The sequence below is a fragment of the Ornithodoros turicata genome, chromosome 3 (genome assembly GCF_037126465.1).
Source record: "Ornithodoros turicata isolate Travis chromosome 3, ASM3712646v1, whole genome shotgun sequence".
NCBI lineage: Eukaryota > Metazoa > Arthropoda > Arachnida > Ixodida > Argasidae > Ornithodoros > Ornithodoros turicata.
The window spans coordinates 98,974-119,986 of record NC_088203.1 but is presented as its reverse complement, the minus strand read 5'-3'; the positions used below and the strand labels follow the sequence as shown (position 1 = coordinate 119,986).

Sequence of the window (21,013 nt, the reverse complement as noted above, 5' to 3'; positions counted from 1 at the left end):
CTGGAGTAGCCAGTCCCGAGTGGCTCGAGACTACCATCTCCATTTTTTTCTTTTAAAATCAATCAATCAATCTTCTCAGAAGAACAGACCCGGAACTAAAATTCAGCATCCCTCCCTCGACTGCCAGAAGTATCGCAACATTTCTACATCGTGCACGCCTGAACGTCCCGTACGGCCGGCATTTCCTCCATATGGTGGGCAAGGCGGATTCGCCGGATTGCCCAGTGTGTGGGATGGAAGAAAATACTGAACATATTTTTATGGAGTGCAGAAGACATCAGTCCCAACGCAAGACATTGCGGGCCGCACTAACTCGTCTGGACAGCAGAGCTTTCTCCATTGAGAAGGTCTTGGGGAAGTGGGACGCCAACCAGAGAGACGCCGCATTCAAGGCTCTCGTAGGCTTCATCTCAAGTTGTTCTCTTGATGTTCAGTACTAGTTTATCTGTACGTGACGCCCTGGTTCCTGTGTGGCGCGATCCTCTGACGGTCATGTGCCCGTGAACACTGCGCCGTACAGCCTAGCCTAGTCATCTCTTTTTTTTTCTTTTTTTTTTTCTCGGAGTAGCAAAACTTGTCAGGGGACAAGTTCAACCTCTCCGTACTATTTTTAGTCCGTCCAACTCCAACGCCAACGTCGTTGTTTTTGCTGCCTTTAATGTTCAGTTGGGTTCGTTACAACACTCATGCTATGACAGAGAACGTCTCCGTTTGAGACGCTCGAACCGACTCACTCCAAGCCGTCGGTAAGTGCCGGCGCAAAGTCCAGTCAGAGTTCAAAGACAGGAAACGGCGATCCTCACGTTTCTTCCGTCTCACATTGCCTTGCTTGGGCTGGCAGCCCAGACCAATACACAACAATCCCTTCCCACCTTAGTGAGGAATGGGGCATCCGTAAAAGAATGTCGGATGCCGCTCTCTGCTTGATCGACGTAGCGGTGGCGGTGCGTCTTCAACTGTAGTTGTCGACGCTCCCAGAGAACCCGCACGTGAAGGGGGCAGCGGTAGGAAGTCGTCCGCAGAATTTGTTTGACGAGGTCCAACTCCGCTCGTTTGACGGCGGCGTATCTGATTCACGTGTACGCGTTGTTCTAATCCATCGCTGCGTCGCACTCTGTAGATACAGCTGCCCTCTGTTGCCGTAATCGTCGCGGAACACCATTTGTCTGCCCCTCTGTAACTTCGTACGAACACCGCGTTACCTCTGCTAAACCTTCGCGCCGCCATAGGCAACTTTAGGTCCTGTTGTCTGTCGTTAGCAGGTCGCAGCAGGTCAAGTCGAACTCGAAGGCGGCGCCCTAACATGATCTCCGCTGGTGTCTTTCCGGTTGTGGCACTCGGGGTGGAAGGAAAATAGCAGCCTTGACAGTCTACATTCCCAGTCGCTCCCTTGCAGTCTTGAAAGACCAGACTTGATGGTCTGTACCATGCGTTCTGCGGAGCCGTTAGAAGCTGGATGGTAGACTGGCGCGAAGACGTGTCGAATCCCATTTAGTTTCGTGAATTCTCGCATCTCGGCTGACGCGAAGCTTGTGCCATTGTCTGTGACAATCACTTCCGGAAGTACGTGAGTAGCGAACATCCGTCGCAAATGTTTGATGAGCTCTGTTGCGGAGAGCGATGACACCTGTGTGACCTCCGGCCACCGTGAGTAAGTGTCCACTCCCACCAGGAAGTTTCGTTCATAGAAAGGGCCTGCGTAGTCACGATGAACCCGTGACCAAGGTCTGGACGGCGGAATCCATGGGTGCGGAGCTTCTCCAGGTGGCATGTTGCGCGTCATCTGGCAGGACCGGCAACTGCTGTATTGGTTTGGGCTGCCAGCCCAAGCAAGGCAATGTGAGACGGAAGAAACGTGAGGATCGCCGTTTCCTGTCTTTGAACTCTGACTGGACTTTGCACCGGCACTTACCGACGGCTTGGAGTGAGCTGGTTCGAGTAGCGTGGCCTTGTTCTGTAGGAACCGTTCATAAAAATTCACCATCCCCAAGAAAGCATGCAGTTCTTTTTTGTTCGTAGGCTCTGGAGCATTGTGAATCGCCGCAACTTTGCTTTTTGAAGGCTGGATCCCTTTAGCATTGATGTGGAAACCGAGGAATTCTAGCTCATCTTTAGCGAACAGCGTCTTGCGGTGGTTTACTCGCAAGCCTGCTTGACCCAGCTTGTCGAGTACTGCTTGAACACGTTGGTCATGTTCGTGGGGTGTCAAACCGGAGATTATGACGTCGTCCAAAAATGCTGCTACGCCGGGAATCCCTTTTAGCATCGTGTCCATCAAGCGTTGAAAAATTCCGGGTGCTGCCGAAACGCCGAAAGGCAGACGCTTTACTCTGAACAAACCTCGAGGCGTATTGAGTGTCAGGATATTTGATGAGTTCTCGTCTAAGGGCAGTTGCAGGTAAGCCTGGTTAAGGTCCAGCTTCGTGAACAGCTTGCCGTTTGATAATATGGCGAAGATTTCTGTGGCTGTAGGTAACGGATAGGTATCCGGTGAACTCACAGTGTTCACCGTGCATTTGTAATCACCGCAGATCCGAATAGTTCCATCAGTTTGCATACAGGCACAATCGGTGTTGCCCATTTTGAGTATGCAACCGGCTCCAAAACTCCGTCCTGTACCATTTTGTCAATCGCTGCATCCACTTTTCTTTAAGTGCGAACGGTACAGGCCGGCACTTCTTGAAAATGGGAATGGCATCTGTAGTGATGTCAACCGACACCGGCGGTCCTGTGAACTGCCCTAGTCCTTCTTGGAAAACCTTGTGGTTTAGCCACTTTGTCGCAGAGTCCGGAAACGAGTGAATGCCTTGCCTTCCGATTCCCAAGTCGTCAAACCAAGATCTGCCAAGGAGACAAGGTCCTGAACCTTGTACGACGAGCAGGGGCTTTTTGGCCGTTTCGTCGCGGTATTGGACTTGCACACTTCGGGAACCAAGCACCCGAAGCTGGTCATGAGACCACGTAGGAAGGACAACATCCTCTGGCGTGAGAGACGGGCTGTGTGGCCACAGTCGCTTGTACACAGTTTCGTTTATGATTGATGGGTTGGAACCCGAGTCGACTTCCATTGTTACAGGGTTGCCGTCGAGTTTGACCTCGACTCGAAAAGGTTCAGTCCGTGAGAAGTGGACTGGCGCTTGCAAATGAAACATATCGTAAACCTCTTCGGTTTTGGATGCGCTGTCTAAGACGTTGTGTAGCTCAGAAGTGGACTGCTGGTCGTCCTTCCTGAGTGAATGTTGCTTCTTGAAACATGCTCTCTCGATATGACCTTTTTTCTGGCAAAAGTTGCATGTGACATTGCGGAACCTACAAGTCTCCCTGTCATGGTTTTCCCCGCAGCTGATGCACTTTCTTTGAGTCATTCCACTTTGCCTGGACTTGTATGTGGCTTCTTGGCGGGTGTTCTTGCCGCCCGCATAAAGAACGTTTTCGTCAGATGCCCGTAGCTCTGAAACGTTAGGTGATGCTGCTTCTGCTGCCAATGCAAGGTCCATCGCTGACTTGAGCGTCAGTTGAGGCTCGGCAAATAGTCGTTTCTGTACCGTTTGATCCTGGATGCCACAAACCAGTCGGTCTCTGAGCATATTATCCAGAGCCTGGAAGTTGCAAAACTCGCTGAGACGCCGTATTTCAGCGATGTAGTCCATGATATTCTCTCCAGCTTTTTGATCCCGTTTATGAAAATGGTACCTGCGAAGGATCTCCGATGGCTTGGGGGCAAAGTGGTCTGTCAAGCGCTGTGCAATGTCGCTGTAGGTACATTCCGAGGGCTTTTTCGGGAGCGTCAGTGAACGTACTAGCGAGTAAGTCGATGCGCCGCACACGCTGAGAAACACTGACCTCTGTTTTGCTGCTTCGGTGATGCCGTTGGCTTCCAGAAATTGCTCGAAACGTTCGACGTAGCATGGCCACGAGTCTTGGTTGCTGATGTCGAATGGCTCAATCTGTCCAAGGAGTGTTGCCATTGATGTGCTCGTGAAGTAATCGAAGTAAGACAACACCTCGTCGCCACTTTTAATGTTCAGTTGGGTTCGTTACAACACTCATGCTATGACAGAGAACGTCTCCGTTTGAGACGCTCGAAGCGACTCACTCCAAGCCGTCGGTAAGTGCCGGCGCAAAGTCCAGTCAGAGTTCAAAGATAGGAAACGGCGATCCTCACGTTTCTTCCGTCTCACATTGCCTTGCTTGGGCTGGCAGCCCAAGACCAATACACAACACTGCCTTTCTGCCGTTGAGAGTACTCAGCTGGTGCGAGAGAGCTCCCCAAACTCATTCACTGTGTGAATGTCATTTGGTGTCACAGTGTTTCACTAAACGAATGTCATTCAATTTGCTGTGTTACAGGAATATGACAGACAAGCTAGCCAGTGTGTTGAGCATCAAGGCCTATATGTGTCTTCCTCATTAAGCGTATAGTACTTCATAATATTGCATTGCTGTCTTAGTCATTTTATCAAACGATGATTGTATGTTCAGGGCTCACGGTTCTGCCTCAGGTATAGTGCAGTGAAGACTATCCTTTAGGTCGAGGAGGAAACTGTTTCAATTGCCATTTTGTGTGCTTACATAATGCTAAGATTGAAGCCACTTCAATCTCAGAATCAGTTGAAAATATTTTAGTTCAGCTATACCTTCCATAATATTGCATATTTCATAGGAAAATGACAGCTACCCGAACAACACTCAAGGCTGCACTTATTGTGTCCTAAGGACGGGGACCAATCTTTGAGCATTTAGAGCCCCCGTCATGTTATGCCCTTGTACACAGTATCCTGAGGAAAAGTAAGAAGCTTTCACAACGGCAAAGGCAAGCTTCAAAGGTGCAGGTAAGTGAACTTTTGAATGTCTAGAAATTGACGGCCGCACTTCAATGTCCATTATTTGACAAAAAGTGAAGGTACTCTCTTTCGACCTAAAATTGCCACTGAACTGCAAAAACAATAGCTCACTAGCAAAAGTTGGAGTTTCGTTGTTCAACACGGCAAATATACGCAGAACAAAAAGGAAGTATTCGGTTTTGGAAATACGAACGAGAACACAATCACACGAATCCGCGGCAGCCCCTCAAATACTAATCTTTTGACTCAAGCTTTGCCAGCGATTGCACCACAAAGCAAAAACAGCTTAATTGTTCTCTGATGAAAGTTCGACGTTTGAGGGTTGAGACCGAACAAGTTTGGTTACTCAGCGCCTTGTCAGCGCAGCCGATGAAACTCGCACACACAAAATAGCGAGATCTGGTTGATTTAGTCACGCGGGGAATACGTCAAAATGACGTTTCCAATCACCAACGAAAGAGAAACCTGATTGCGCTTGCGCTCATTGTGCATGATGCGGAGTGCAGTCAAATGAAAAACCGAGACAAGATATGGGCAAAGGAATGGATACTGAAGGAACCCCACGGAATGCAAAACAGCCTTATCCCAGATCTCAGTGTGGACGACCCCAACGCCTATCTGTATTTCGAGAATGGACGTTGAGACATTTGATTTTATTCTCCGCAAATTAGGGAAGCCTATCTCGAAGCTGGACGCGAATATGCGCGATAACGTGCCGGGAAGTGATCATCTGACGATGGCACTGCGATATCTGGCTACAGATAGGAGATGATTAATTAAATTCAATACAATCTCTATTTCCTTTTCAGTTTGAAGAGCATCTTCCATTTACGGTGGTATACGTATTGGAAAGGTACAAGCGAAAGATTATACGTAGTCAAGGTTTGTTCACGGAAAGAAATATCATAAGGTTCCTACTTTGTAATACATTTCCCTTTTTCTCCTCATTGAGAGCTATATGCAACACTGCATTGCAGTCATCTATGTATGCGTTGCATAATTGTTGCGAAGATCTCCTTCTGCCGGCAGCAAACGCCGTTGGTCGTCAGAACCTGTGCAGGGAGGATAGGATCAACACAACCTGGTGGTGGGGAGGGAAAGGGCTTGCCGTTGTCGGCCTCACTGTCCTCTGGGAGCTCCATAGAGCATGATTTTCGGCTATCTTTTCCGATACGATACCTCCTCATTATTCCTGTCAATTATCGTTAATTTGAGTAAATTCGGCACGCTCTTTACATTGGTGGGGTACAAAAGTTTCCTTTACTAGCCAATTTCCGAGTTCAGTTCGCGAGAATTAACATAATGAAACTTAAGTTACATGTAGGGTTCCAAGTTTTCGGCTTTAATCGAAAAACGCCGAAAAGCATATGCAGGGTAAATTTTCCCTAATTCGGTTTTAATCGAAAAACACCGAATACAGATGGACATTCCAGGACATGAGAGAGATAAATTGCTGCACATGCCCAGCAAGTTGTTGATGCAGATCAGAAAACCATACAGAAATACGATGGTGGTACTTAGTCGCCACCACAGTATTTTGCTTCAGTCAGAGCGCATGGGGCAAATCTTCCTGGAATCTCTACGTGTAACCTACAGGCGCACGCAAAACCTCCGTGATAATCTAGTCAGTTCCAAGATCAACCGACCATCAAGTCCAACAACAGGTTGCCATCCGTGCAATCGCCGCAGATGGCAAATACGTAAACTAATGCAAAGTGCCCACGTGCTTAACAGCACAAATTTTAGTTTCTTCGTCAAAGTTCATGGCGCCTTGGACTGCAATTCATCGAACGTCATTTATGTAGCTCCAAGTAGAGCTTCAAGTAGAGCGAAACGGCTGTCCTCGGCTGGGAGTGCACGATCAAATTATAAACATATGCTCAACGTGCAGTCACAACGCTTCGGCTATTTTCCCTTTGTATATGTACTTGCTGGCATGCACTGCGGCCTCCACAGGTGGCGCCATCACCGTGGAACATTCATGTCTCGCCGAGACACACTGTTAGCGCCGACCCAAGATCGTATCACTTCCCTGTGCCGGGCTGACGAGCTCCAAGTAGAGCGAAGCAGCTGTCCTCGGCTACGAGTGCATGATCAAATTATAAACATATTCTCAACGTGCAGCCACAGAGCTTCGGCTATTTTTCCTTCGTATATGTACTTGCTGGCTTGCACGGCGGTCTCCACAGGTGGCGTCATCACCGTGGAACATTGATGTCTCACAAAGACACACCGTTAGCGCCGACCCAAGATCGTGTCACTTCCAAGGTAAATATAAATGGTAGCGAAGGTGGGAAAAAATATGAAATTTGTGTTAGCAACCCTGCGCCCTTTATGATACACATGCGAGCGTAGTTGTTGAGGGGCAAACTCATATACACACATTCATACGACAGGGATCGACGCAAGCGGCAAATGTTGAACATGAGAGAACTGATGTTCTGAGGCTGGAACAACATAGAAGGGACAATCACATACAAGGCCTCAAGTTGCCTAAGAAGTTAACGATGAAAGATGAGCCCTGGACCGGACCGTAGACCCAGAGCCCTGGACCGGTAATCCAGAAGATGTGGGTTCGAATCCTACAGCTGGCTAACCTTTTCAGTGACTTTCATCTTTCATCGTTAATTTCTTAGGCAACTTGAGGCCTTGTATGTTGTTCCAGCCTCAGAACATCAGTTCTCTCATCTGCAACTGACAACCGGCACGTATGAAATGGCAATCAGCACCCTTCGCGATCGTTTGGGGAACGACAATATCCTGATTCAAGTGCATTTACATTCTAATACTGGTGGAGGATAAAGGACGGATAAGAGGCGCATATTTTGCTGCTGTTGTTAATTGTCTGCCAGCCTTATCCACCACCACACCACTGAAACGTTAACAACAACAAAAAGAACGAAATAACAAGACAAAGCTAGAAAACAATAAGCTTCACGCACGTGTTCAGTGAAAGAAAAGTGGGCGTATTTTTTGTTTTGTTTGCTGAGTGCCTCCCGAAACAGTGTGGCGGATAGAAGCGTGGCGGTTACCAATGTTCCCAAGTTCGCAGCTGTGTCATTGCTGCAGGTTGCATCACGTCGTGAGACGGTCGGTGTCTTGGTGGTGGTTGCTTAGGTAGACGCTGCTTGTTTTCGAAGCTGTTTGTCGGTTGATCTCCCTGGCCGTGACACATTGTGACTTCGTTGGCGTTGAAGAAGGCCAGTGTCTAGACTGATGGGCAGTATGAACGCACCGTTGACATCGTAAAACTTTCGCAAAGCTTGTCAGTCGGGGCATCCGTGCACGGTTGGCATCCTCTAATCAGTCATGATAATGCCGGTAAACAACAGGCTGGGCATTGTATACCTTTCCCAGCACGTTTACGAAATATTTACCACACCTGCAGCACAGCCACCTCTCGTAGTTGGCTCAGACGAATAAAATGATGTGATGTGATAAAAAAAGAAGAAAATGTTCTGCTCGTCTATACCGGTAATTCACATTTTCGCGATTGCGTTTCTACGTCATGTTGCACAGCGTTTAAGTTTACTCCATGTGAAACTCTATTTAAACTCTAAATTTATAGCGCTTACTCTGAGACCGGATATATCCGCCACAGGGGATAACTGCCACGGCTTCTATGCGTCTCCACGTTACACGCCGCGTGCTCTATGCGCCGCGGCTCCTACACGCTCCCACTGTCATGCGTTGCGCGCTTTATTGGCTTCAACCGGTATGCACTACTTCAACTATATGCTATGTTTCCAATCACCACACTTCACACACCTGTGTGGAAAGCTAATTCAGTACACCTTTATTGGCAGACAGCACATAAAGATCATATGCAGCACCAATACTTCTGGTATCTATTAGGCCTGCGGGTGTATTTCTGACAGGACAGTTGGTTTCTTAAGCTACTGGATTTTCACAACAGAACTTTATTAGAGCAATGCGAGTGTGGTTCTTGCAGGTGATTTTGTTGAAAACATGTGAAATGCAGAAGAACATTATTCTTTTTTTTATGCTTGGATCAAAATGCATTGCCTAGATGGCGAATTACACAGAAACACACATAAAGCTGAACAATTTCATGCATCAACATGATGTTCTCTTGCTAATAGAGCAAAGCAATTTTAGAGCAGGTAACAGTCCACCAGGAGCACCAATGTCTGATTAACTTAAAGGGCACTGTAGTGAGTGACTTCAACACATCAACACACAAGGACTTCCTCAATTGAGCTTGAGGGACCAGGGTCACTATGATAAAAGGAATCTGAGTATAATGCCTATCGCATTCTCACTTTGGTAGAATGCAGTGAATATGATATCTCTCAGTACATTATAAACTAAAGTACGAGTGCAGTTATGAACGCTACTTGCTGCAACGCTGTTGCGGACATCACCGACTATCGCCCAGCCGAGATCCAGTCGCTGAGCGTAGGAGCGTTGTTGGGACCGTTCACCGTTGTCGTGTGCACCTGCAGGATGTCTCTACCGAGAAGAAGTAGTATATCGACATTGTCACTCAAGGGCGGGATTAAGCCTGCTATCTTCCTCAAGTGCGCATGGTGCTGCGCCACCTGCGGTGTTGAAATTTCGTTCCTATCATCAAGCATCTGAGCGCAGTCAATGAGTGTTGGGAGTGGAACACGTATGCGTTCGTCGAGAGACTCAACCACATATCCGTTCGCACGTCTCCCTGTTGTCTCGGTTATGCCTGCGCATGTCTTGAGCGTGTATGGCGATGGTCCGCATGCACACCGAACATTTCGAACAACCTTGGCTTTGCAAGTGACCTGTTGGTCTGATCATCCAGAACAGCGTATATCCTGAATGACAGGTCTGCTTGACCCTTTGGATGTACGTTGACCAAACATATCTTAGAATAAGATGTATTCCTTGAGCTGTCCCCATACACGTTCGTGCACCTTGACGTTACGTTCTGAGGATGCTCATGCTGAGTGGTGTCCTCCCCGCCGTGCCGGGTATCTCCTGTAGACAGGACTTGGTCTTGTCTGAGAGAGTCTGGGTGAAGAGTAGAACAGTGTCTATTGCTACCGCACACCGTGGACTTTATCACCTCACCGCAGTCTCTGGACAGGTGATCTGATGTCAAGCAACATCTGAAGCAGATTCCAAACTCTCAGCAAGGCTCTTCCCCTTTCCCTGAGTTGCTGCATTCGTTTATTTCTGGGCGTATGAGGCTTACTTGTTTGTGTCGTCCCGTAACTGTGGTCTGCCTCGGCCAAATCTAGTTGTTTAAAGCTCTTCGTTCAGCCAGAAGCTTTCGTCGGAAGCCTCTGCATCTATCTAGTGGATGTGGCTTGTGATGAAGAGGGCAGTCTTCGCCGGGCTCATAGCTCCAGCTGCAGTGAATTCAGGGTTGGGTCAGGGTGTCGTTGACTGAACTTCTGTTTTGTTGACAGTTACTGACATTTTGTTGCCGGGGTTCCTGGACGTGGGTTTGTCGTCACTTGAGCGGAATGTACGAGAGAGCGCAGTTGGCCCAAAGAGGAAGCTTGAGTTGTTTTTGGCCTTTGGTACGTCCCGTACTAACTTTGAGAAGACGGAAAATGGAGGAAAAGTCACCTTATTTTCTTCCTTGTACATTGACCCGTGTGTGACACATTTCTCTTGAAGGCCGTACGGTAGTTTCTCCACGATGGGGTTCACACCACGAGCAGTATCCAGGTAAGTGAGTCCTTTCAAGCGAGGATCCATCTTTGCCGATTCCTGTTCTAAAAGTAGGTCCCCAAGTTCTCGTAACTTACGATGGTCACTGTTTGAAATCCATGCCATGTCGAGACCAGCAGGAGGGTTGTTCACGTGTACCGATCTCAGTCGCTTGATGTGTTTCGAGGATTCATTGCCCAGCAATTTCACCAGGAGATCAAGTTCTTCGCCTGCAGCGACTTCCAGGATGTCGATAGCGTTCTTGAAGGTGGTGGTGGTGGTGGTGGTGGTGGTGGTGGTGATAGGCGTTCTTGAAGGAAGGCCTCCATGACATGTAGCTCTTAGGAGAATCGTCGAATCTGGTGAGACCGCTGTTCACCAGTTCTCGGCGGACGAGAAACTTGACCAACTCTGTCATTGTTCTGTCGACGGTTGCTGTGAGCGCAGCCGTCCAGCGAACAGGGTCGTAGCAAGTACTAGCCGTTTCAGGTTCTTGGCAGTGAGCACGTGAATTGGCACGTGGAGGATCGCGTTCTAGCTGTTGTCCCGCGGGGGCGAAGCTAGGGGCAAGGGGATTTCAGGAGAGCAGGAGAACCCTCTTCGAGCCACTGTGTGACAGCATCGGGCGTACTTGGGTAACGAGCCTGTTGCAGAGTATCCGTTTACCGACTCGCGTTTGGATAACTCCGTAGGCCTGATCCCTTGTAAGCTTGAGCCCGATGTGCGTGTTTGCGCTCGGCATCTTGGGCTTCGTGGAGCTGATCACCCTCCGTTTTAAAGTAGCACAGAGGCGATTTTTAACACCCAGTTTTCTTCCTATAAAACTGTTAAGTAGGCCAGTAAGATGCACCATGCGAAGTAATTTACACCACAGAGTCATAATTATCGCAGAAATTGAATTTAAAATACGCCGCAAAAAGCGACCGTGCGCAACGGTGGTGAAGAGCAGTACCAGCCTGTGATCTGCCTGGAACCTCGCGTTGACTTAATAAGGAGAACGCTCGCTGATTGGCCTAGAGAAATGTTGTCTGCTACTCCGCTGTCGTCTGCTACTCGGCTGTTCGGGGTTCTGATACAGCCACTGTAGTTCTGATAAAGCCTTTCTCCTTGCTCGGTAATGCTTCGGCCGCTCCTTCTATCCCCAATTATCCGGGAGAACTGGCAAAACAGGTTTACGGCGGCAAAGGGACAAGGCGCTGACCCCCACTGACCGGCGAACCAGAACGAGTTCTCCTTATACCGTCATCGGTGACGTGGCGTTATACCTCCTCATCCTCGTTATAGCTAGAGTGGCGAGTTAAGGGTGAACGCGCGGAGCTATGTTTATGTGAGTTTTTTTCTGGCAAACAAATTGCACACATCGAAACCTTTCGCGCTATTCGGTATAATGACACACACACTTTCATCAGATGTCCTAATCTGAAATTTTTTTGGATGGCCCTCTGTACTCTTTGAAGTGAGGCTTGGCCGTCCAGCGTTGTAGCACCGTGAACCGTTTTCGGCGAGTGTCGACTTGACTCTTCGACTGCTTCGGTAGGAACTTTCGTACCCTTCCCAAAGTCCATAGCGTTGGTGTTGATGTCCGCAGCTGCCTCAGGGGACCCTTCTTGCGCATCAACTGCATTGGCTTCTATTTCTCCCTGAAGTAGTTGAATGCTAGCTTCCAATTCTGCTTTCTTCTTCTTCTCCTCAGGAAGATGGCCGCGTCCTCGCGATAGCAGCTGCCACTTGTTCTTCCTCTTCAATTTGAGCTCTACGAAGCTTCATTTCTGCCTCCTTTTTGCCGTAAGCAGATCTGATCTGATTTTGATGATAGCAGTTCTGCTAACTCCCTTTTACCAGTGCTTGGCCTACACGTGTTGAACTCTTCCGATACAAATGAACATCAACCATCAGGTTCTTGCCTCGTGCCCTACAACGTGTACGACGCCGATCACTTCCAAGGTTTCACGTGGTCTGTTACGTCAGCAACTGGAGCGCCACCTCTTCTATCAAATACGCCGATCACAGAATCTGTCGTCAGTGGGTCGGGCAGCACCGCCAGCATGCGGCCACCTAATCTTCCGCTGCTATTCCTTATCCAGGTTGGTACTCGCCCGTATCATGCTTGTACAAAATCAAACAATCTATGTTTGGTTGTGTTGCCTGACCCCAGTGTGCTGCTTTGTTTATGCTATGAGTGCGCCACAGTATTACGTTCTCTCTTACTGCTTTCTGGAGACATCGAGTTAAACCCTGGCCCTCGTACCGAGGATCAAATAACCCATATCCTACAGAGCTTATCAATACTGCCCCGCATCGAAGCCGGACAGGCCGAGCTACTCAGTGAAATAAAAGACATCAAGTCAAGGCTAAATGTTACCGACTCCAAGGTCAGCGATCTAGCCATAAAGGTTTCTGCCATATAGAGTCCGAGCTGTCATCACTTCATGAAATTCGCACTAAAGTCAGAGATCTGTCCATTACAGGTTCGCTTGAAACTAGTATAAATATAATGAAAGGCAAAATGGATGGCCTGGAAAATCGAATGCGTAGAAACAACCTCGTGTTTCACGGTCTTAGCGACAGTCCCTCTGAATCTTGGGCGAATTAGGAGTCTTTGGCGCTTGACTTTTGTAAAGAGAAACTTTACATCATTGTATCCCCGCGTGACATAGAACGTGCTCATCGCGTCGGGCGTTACCGTCCAGACAAGTGCCGACCTATCATTATCAAATTTGCTTCCTACAAAACCAAGGAAGATGTGTTAAGCAACGGCCATAAGCTCAAATCCACTAGTTACTCAGTGACCGGCGACTATTCCTTTGCGGTTCGGACAGCTCGAAGACATCTTCTCACGTTTGCCAAAGCTCAAGCTGTCCCCTTTAAGTTACGTTTTGACAAGTTGTTGGTTGGAGGGAAAGTGTACATTTTTGACCATGTATCTTCGAAAGTTCTGGAACAGGTATCATAGCATCCCAGGTGTCTCATGCCAAGTGAAAACTCCTCTTCACGTCCTCTCTCTGTCTTATTCACGAACATTAGAATTGTCATACCTAAGCGGGACGAACTGTTCAGCTTGATCGCCTCGTCTGACGCCGACGTAATCGCTCTCACAGAAACATGGTTGACTACGGACGTTTCTGACACGGAAATATTGCCCCACAACAATGAATTCAAATATTTCCGCCGTGACAGAGAGGGTAGGCGAGGCGGCGAGGTTCTCATTGCCGTCAAAACCTGTATCGCATCATCGATTATTAACACAACATCCTGCTTAGAGATACTATGGCTAAGTGTTCAGTGTGTACGCACCAGTTCTGTGTTTGGGATTTGTTATCGGTCTCCCAGTGATCGGTCTGATTTTGTTACTCACCTACGCAATGATATATCGTTCATCTCAACCCACTTCCCTAACCACTGCATTACACTCATGGGTGATTTTAATCGACCTAGCATCACATGGTCCAATAAAGGTGCTATACCCAGTTCCGCTACAATTAACAAAGATTTCATCGATATGTGTCGTGAATTCAACCTCACCCAGGTCGTAACGTTTCCTACAAGAGTCACTGCCTCTACATCAAATACCCTCGACCTCGTATTATCATCTGCGCCTGACACCATTGAATCTATCTCAACAGTGGGCGAGCTTAGTGATCACAAAGTCCTGCATTTCTTCTGCCGCATAAACGCTTCTCGCCAGCGTATTGCAAGAAAGGTAATAAGCTTGTATGATAAAGCCAATTTCGAAGCCATCAATCAGGAGCTAAACAACTCTATTTCTTCTTTCATAACCAACAGCGCTCTACACTCAGTCGAAGAAAACTGGACGCTATTTAAAGGTACTGTAAAGCAGTAGACAAGCATGATATGCCGGTGATGTGACTAGAGACTTTGTTGCTTCTAAATACCATATGCGGAACCATACGACCGACAACGCGCTATAAATATTTTTAATTTGCCATGAAAAATGCGGCGTAGTGGAGCGGTGCGACGCCTGGTGTCAAACAACCCCTGTACAGCGGGCAACACTGAAAATTGGTATTACACACTATTACATCGGAACTTCGTTATTTTAGTAACCATATTATTAGTTTCCATGTTTACCTATGCATTCTGAAACCCCTGTTAACAGTGTTTTTTGTGAAGTAACCCAGCGCAGGCCGCTGTTCGATGGAGGCTCTCCCTACTTCTCTACTGCGCCTGCGCGCTCCTTCTGTTCGCGGCCTCTTTCGAACGAACAAACTCTCTCTGTGAACCTCTGTGAACAAACAAGTCCCGACGCTGTCTGGCTTCTTGAACGTCTGACACATTTTTTTCAACGGCTCAGCATTTCATTTCAGTTCGCTTATCCGTTTATCCTCAGATGTGGATCGTTGTGTGAATCGTTGTGGAAGGATTTTATGGTGGATTGTTATGTCGGGCCCAGTGTTATACGCATTCAATGTGGTTGCCGCCGTATGTGGCAGGAGTACGGAATCATTTCGAATACCTAGTACAGTGTTGCCCGTAATCTTTAATTGCAATTTTCTAATTAACTGCACCGTCGAATTGAATTAAACTTGCGCCGTTTTTGTCATGGTGGCTTGTACTATCGAATAGCCACACTAAATGACATTTGATCGGTGCTGCTTTACAGTACCTTTAAAACAATGCTACTTAATCTTGCCGACGCCAGACTTGTACGTATTTGGAGTATTGTATTCAAAATACCGTATTTTAAATACAATTTGCGGTATTTTGGTACTCTACTCAGTACTTTTTTGTTTTGTGTATTTGTACTCTATTTAAAATACATTTTATGGTATTTTCTACTCAATACTCTAATTACGTATTTTGGATCTCCCTCTCAAACTTTCTGTGTCTAGTCTTTCCATTATCTTGCTTGTTCAGTGGAAATTTCCTGAGTCCCTCGGACTTGACCCAGACATTGGCCCTTCTTGGAGGTCTCCATTTAGAGATTTCATGTCACATAGCGGCGACTCGCCGCATTGACCAGTGACTATATAGTAGTCACTTTTTGCGTTCAATGATAAACAGTATCTTAACTGTACTTCAAATACTTTTTGAAGTATTTTGTACTTTATCTTAATTACTTTAATTTTCATGTATTTATACTCTATCTTAATTACATTCTAACGTCAATATTTATTATCTTATCTTAAATACATTTTTGAGTATCTTGTACATGTCTGGCCGACGCCCATATACCCAAGATATCTATTCCTTCTTGTTCCGCTGCACCATGGTTCACCCATACGCTAAAATCATTGTCCAACAAGAAGAAACGATTATTTAGACATGCTAAGCGCTCAGGCACTGATAGCGCCTGGTGCAGATATCGTTCATGCTTATCACAGTACAAGCGATCGCTGAGGTTAGCGAAGCACAAATACTTTCAGATTGACCTTCTTTGTACCCTCCGTACTAACCCCCGCAAGTTTTGGAATACAATCAACCCGCGCTACAGTTCGGACATCCAACTTACTAACGAGAACGGCCTGGTGGTTGAACCATCTGAATGTTGCAACGTTTTTAATCGTACCTTCGCCAGCGTCTTCACGATCGAAGACTCCTTGGCCTTTCCCTTACCTCCACCATCTCCATACCCTCCCATGGAACCTTTAGTCATTACGGTACCCGGTATCATCAAAATAATTGACTCTTTAAAGCTCACGTCCTCAGCAGGCTTTGACAGTATTGGTGCTAAACTACTGAAAGGCACTAAAGAGACTTCCGCAATCTACCTATCAGTCATCTTTTACAATCCATCAGCAGAGGTCAGGTGCCATTAGACTGGCGATTAGGCAAAGTCATCCCCGTTCACAAGAAAGGCAATAAGTGCTCCCCAGATAACTATCGACCTATTTCACTTACAAGTGTGCCATGCAAGATCTTAGAACACATAATCTACTCTCACATCATCAATCACTTAGACAGCCTAAACATAATTTATCAGCACCAACATGGTTTCCGTAAGGGTCATTCATACGAATCACAACTTACGCAGTTTGTACATGACCTACATGATAACCTTGACAAAGGCTATCAGACTGACGCTATCTTTTTAGATTTTTCTCGCGCCTTCGACCGTGTTCCTCACAATCGGCTGCTACTAAAACTCCAATACATGTCCATTGACCCGTCCTTCCTATCCTGGATCTCCAAATTTCTCACTACGCGCTCACAGTCAGTCGCAGCTAATAACCACACTTCCGGATTCGTCAACGTTGCGTCAGGCATTCCGCAAGGCACTGTTCTTGGTCCACTACTCTTTATGATCTACATTAACGACCTCCCGTCTCACATCACTTCAAGTATAAGGTTGTTTGCTGACGATTGTGTAGTTTATAGACGCATAACCACTACTAATGACCTCACTAACCTCCAACAAGATCTTTTAATAATACATCAGTGGTGTAAGAAATGGCTTATGCCACTAAACATAGATAAATGCTGTCACGTCCCATTTTGCAGGAACAAACCGAAATTTCCTCATACATACCGATTCGACACTGCTATTATCCCCTCAATACATCTTACAAATACTTAGGCGTCACTTTACAATCTAATCTGTCGTGTAATCTGCATATCGCTAACATTACTGCCAAGGCTACTCGTACTTTAGGGTACCTGCGACGTAACCTCCATTTAGCTTCAGTTGACATCAAGCGCCTTTCTTATCTAACCCTTGTCCGCCCCCAGCTGGAATATGCTTCCGCCGTTTGGGATCCTCAACCCCTGTTTTTATCTGATGAGATTGAGAAGATTCAAAACAGGGCTGCACGATTCATTACAAATAACTATCACCGTGGCACTAGCATCTCTGGACTAAAACAATCCCTCGACCTTCCACCACTTCGTCGACGAAGGGCCATAGCCAGCCTCTGTCTTTTCCACAAGATGTTTCATTCTCCTCTCGCTGTACGACCATACATTGTCCCAGCTCATTTCATTTCTTCCCGCATTGATCATCAATACAAAGTGACACGTTTCGCCTGTAAAACATCAAGGTTCACCGGCTCATTCTTCCCGCGCACCTCAGTTGCTTGGAATAACCTCTCACACGACATAGTGTCCCTCGTTTCACCCACTCGCTTCCACGACGCTCTAGATCAGGCCATCTCATAATCATTCGAAACAGGGTTTTGCTCTTCCACCTTCTCGACTATCCTTGTTAATTGTTGAATTGTTAGTTAATCCACGACTACTAACGTGATTATGCCGTATTTATGTCACCATGTATTTGTTATAACATGTATTCTTCTTCCAATGTTTTATTATGGTTGTATTGCTGCCTCACCTACTCACCCATGTAATGCCCTTTTAGGGCCTTTGGGTTATGAATAAATGAAATGAAATGAATGAAATGAAATGATCTTTGCAGTTTCTGCATCAGCTCTTGCCCTTGCTGCTGATGCACCTGCGGACGACTGTACGGACATTATAGATTGTCTTTACGATACAGAGTGTCGGGAGGCTTTAGAATGAACCGAGACGGTTTCCAGAAGAACCTCCAGGCGTTGCCTTGCTTCAGTAGTTGCCTTCTCCGCTAAACCTTCGCGTGCTTCGTCAATAGACTTTTGTACATCTCGTTCTTGCAGGCTCGCCTATGCAAATCCGCCTAATCCGCGAATCTATGCTCGTGCGAATCCGCACGGGAAAGGTGAAATATCTTTCAGAGACAAGACAATACTTGTTGAAGCTGAACCCAAGATTATCCAGAGTTCGTCGTATGACGTCAGAAGACGTAGCTGCAGAAATACGCAACAAGCAGAGCTCCGTTTAGCTCAATGCATTGTCCAGCTTGTCTACGAAATCTTCTTTATCACTTTCGGACATTTCCAAAGCTTTCAACGACAAGCTCGCCTTGCGTTTCGGGCGAGCGTCTTGCTGTCCTCCATCACTTGCAGGATCACCCAGAACGTTGTCGTTGGAGCCGTGTTCCATGATGATGGCGTAATCCTCGAAGAGCAGTCGCGGTGGAGAGGCGCTGTCTTTTTACTATTCCGGTCTCAACACACGTTTGTTGCAAAACACACGTTTAATCGGACAGCTTAAACCGACGTAAGCATACATAGACGTACATGTGATTATATCCAGATATATGCTATACCATATGATGCGCGATGCGACGCAATGCGGTAAAAAGACTGTAGCATTCGGAAGCGACTTCCTGCCGCGCTCCACAAAATACAACTGAAATTCTCGCACCTTACAAGTCGGTGAGGCACCGCGTAAGGGGCGGGCGAGACGGAACCACGAAGGCAGAACAGGGCCAGTTGTCATATAACAACACACATATGAAAACCCGAGACGATAACAGACAGAAGATAAGTAGGGACGATAACAGACAAACACAAACACGGTCTCAAACTCAGCGGAGTTTGAGACCGTGTTTGTGTTTGTGCTACCTAACTTTCCTTTCGTTAACACTTACAATATCTTACCTGTAAGAGAGCAGCAGCACATCTGTCGTGTCTTTGACATTCCTGCAGCGCAGGACTCTTGCTGCTTGCTATTTCGGCCTCGCAGCCGGTAAACGTGAAATTTATCATCACGAAGTGTGACTGATCGAACACGACGGAACTTCGCAAACAAATAATACGCGACAACTATAATGCCTTCTCTTTGGACAACTCAGTTACGCCTGCCATAATTGTATGAGCAGCGTTTAATACTCGTCCGCCTTCAATGCATCGAGAATCAACATTGCAGTTCATAAATCTCAAAATCGAAACCAAGCAACAACCTGGATCCATGTTAGAGTTTAGATTCGCCACCTACAGGTCATGCAAAACGCGAACATCGGCAGATGATCACTTCCTCTCCATCACAATTCGTAGACCATGACGCCTTCCTGAAGACATCCGTGGTCAAGTCCCTATGCAGAAATATGGAGGATCCATCATTCAATAAGCACACATCGAGTTCTTCGAACACGTCGCTCCATGTTCTCTCTTGGAGATTACAAGTTTTCTGGTAGATACTTCACCTCACGTTCGTGAGCGTTGACGAGGGTGGGACGTAGAGGCTGGCTATATTGCGCAAGACGTCGTAGAAGCGTACTATGACATGACGCTACAGCAATGCACTTTTGAAGTGGCTGCACTCCAGTCACTTCCGGCACGCGCAAAATTGGCCTCCCATATTGCCATGCCACGGTGAAATGAAACAAATCCAAGGCTTGCAGCCTAGTGCTATGTCGTGGAGTCTGTTCATGTGTTTGCGTCATGAACAGACGGCCGAGCCAGCGACGGACGCATACCCAGGATACCATATCGATCTCCGCGTGCTCTCGCGTAGTATTCAGGGCATGTATTGCAGAGAATACAGTCATCTGAAAAAAGTAAAACCCACTCGTGTCACCGCACACCACCACTACAATAATTTTTTCCTTACAAACAAACAAACTACCACAGGAATTCAGTACCAGCCGATCCTTTTCGTTTTCGTTGTTGTTTCCGGTAATGGAGGTTTGGTTTGTTAGGGGTTTATAGGAGAATGTTAGTCCAGATTTTAGCCAGTTCCAATTTCGGTAATACATACCGTTTCTGTTTGTGTGCACTGGTTGTAATAGCGGCATCCCCTTTAAGGCTCTGTCATCTTGCTAAAAAATTATCTTGTAAATTTATGTCATTCCAATATTTCCTAAAGCAACAGCATATTCTTTTTGCAAAGCGTTTGCTCTGACATGACGGCTGGAAAAGACGAAACAAAACAAAACGACTGATCCCCACTATAAATTGTCACCTATCGACGTGCACCCCAAGCTCCCCCTCGGGGAACCTTTCAAAGGCTTTTTATATTTTTTTATTTGTCTGCCTTCTAATGGTTACATTGTGCTCTCAGCCGGAGGGGTCGTTTTGTCCTCCATTGTGGCTCACCGCAGGGGCCACCCCGACTCGCGCCGTTAAATTTGGACGCCATTTTGTGTCAGATGACACCACTGGCGCTATTCAAAAGGCTTTGACTCTTTGGTTACAAACTATGATGGCGTTGAAATGGCGACAGTTTTTGTTCTGTTCTCTCGCTATTTACTTTATTCACGGTCGTTTGACGCTCCAAACATAAATTCACGGCGGTTTGAATGCTTCTCAAGTGGTCTTCTTTCTTGAGCTGTTCATAACAGTCCCCATTTTAAGTGTCACAACGTGATGTACGCGTGTAACATCGAGGGAGCGTTTGGACGGAGGTATTTCGGTGACTTGTGTGGCAAGTACGTTTATGAGTAGGTTTCGAACTGATGTTCAATAGACTCAAGTTAACACCTGCCTGCTGATAGAATTTTCGGGTAATGCTAAAACGATTACCTTGCAAATACAAAAATGTTCAACTGAAAGGCGTATTGCCAAGGAAAAGCTGATACATGTGCATATGCTTCCTGAACGACGAACGCTACTGTCTTTTGTCCCTCTCTCTCGGTTGATACGCCCATGCCTGCCGCAGTTAGATACCGTCATATTCTACTCCAGTGAATGCTGAAGGTCGGTGCTGCATTGCCCGTCTCACTTTCCCAACAGCCCAGATGC

General features: G+C 46.8%; 2 protein-coding genes across 5 annotated transcripts in view; one reads left to right on the top strand and one right to left on the bottom strand.

The window, feature by feature from the left end:
- Nucleotides 1-2,546: 2,546 nt before the first annotated feature.
- On the bottom strand, nt 2,547-3,968 carry LOC135387707 (uncharacterized). The gene has a single exon (XM_064616805.1). It carries the CDS (start codon nt 3,966-3,968, stop codon nt 2,547-2,549), a length of 1,422 nt encoding a protein of 473 aa, XP_064472875.1.
- An 8,468-nt stretch (nt 3,969-12,436) lies between these two features.
- Nucleotides 12,437-21,013, top strand: part of LOC135389787 (paired box protein Pax-5-like) — a 54,026-nt gene continuing 45,449 nt past the window's right edge. The window contains exons 1-3 of one of the 4 annotated variants that reach the window (XM_064619819.1): nt 12,437-12,583; nt 14,123-14,199; nt 14,283-14,323. The gene's annotated coding sequence lies outside the window, so the exon portion shown is untranslated. Of the gene's footprint in view, nt 12,584-12,843; nt 12,872-14,025; nt 14,200-14,282; nt 14,324-21,013 lie in introns of those variants that run through there. The other 3 variants (XM_064619821.1, XM_064619820.1, XM_064619822.1) reach the window with 3 other exon arrangements.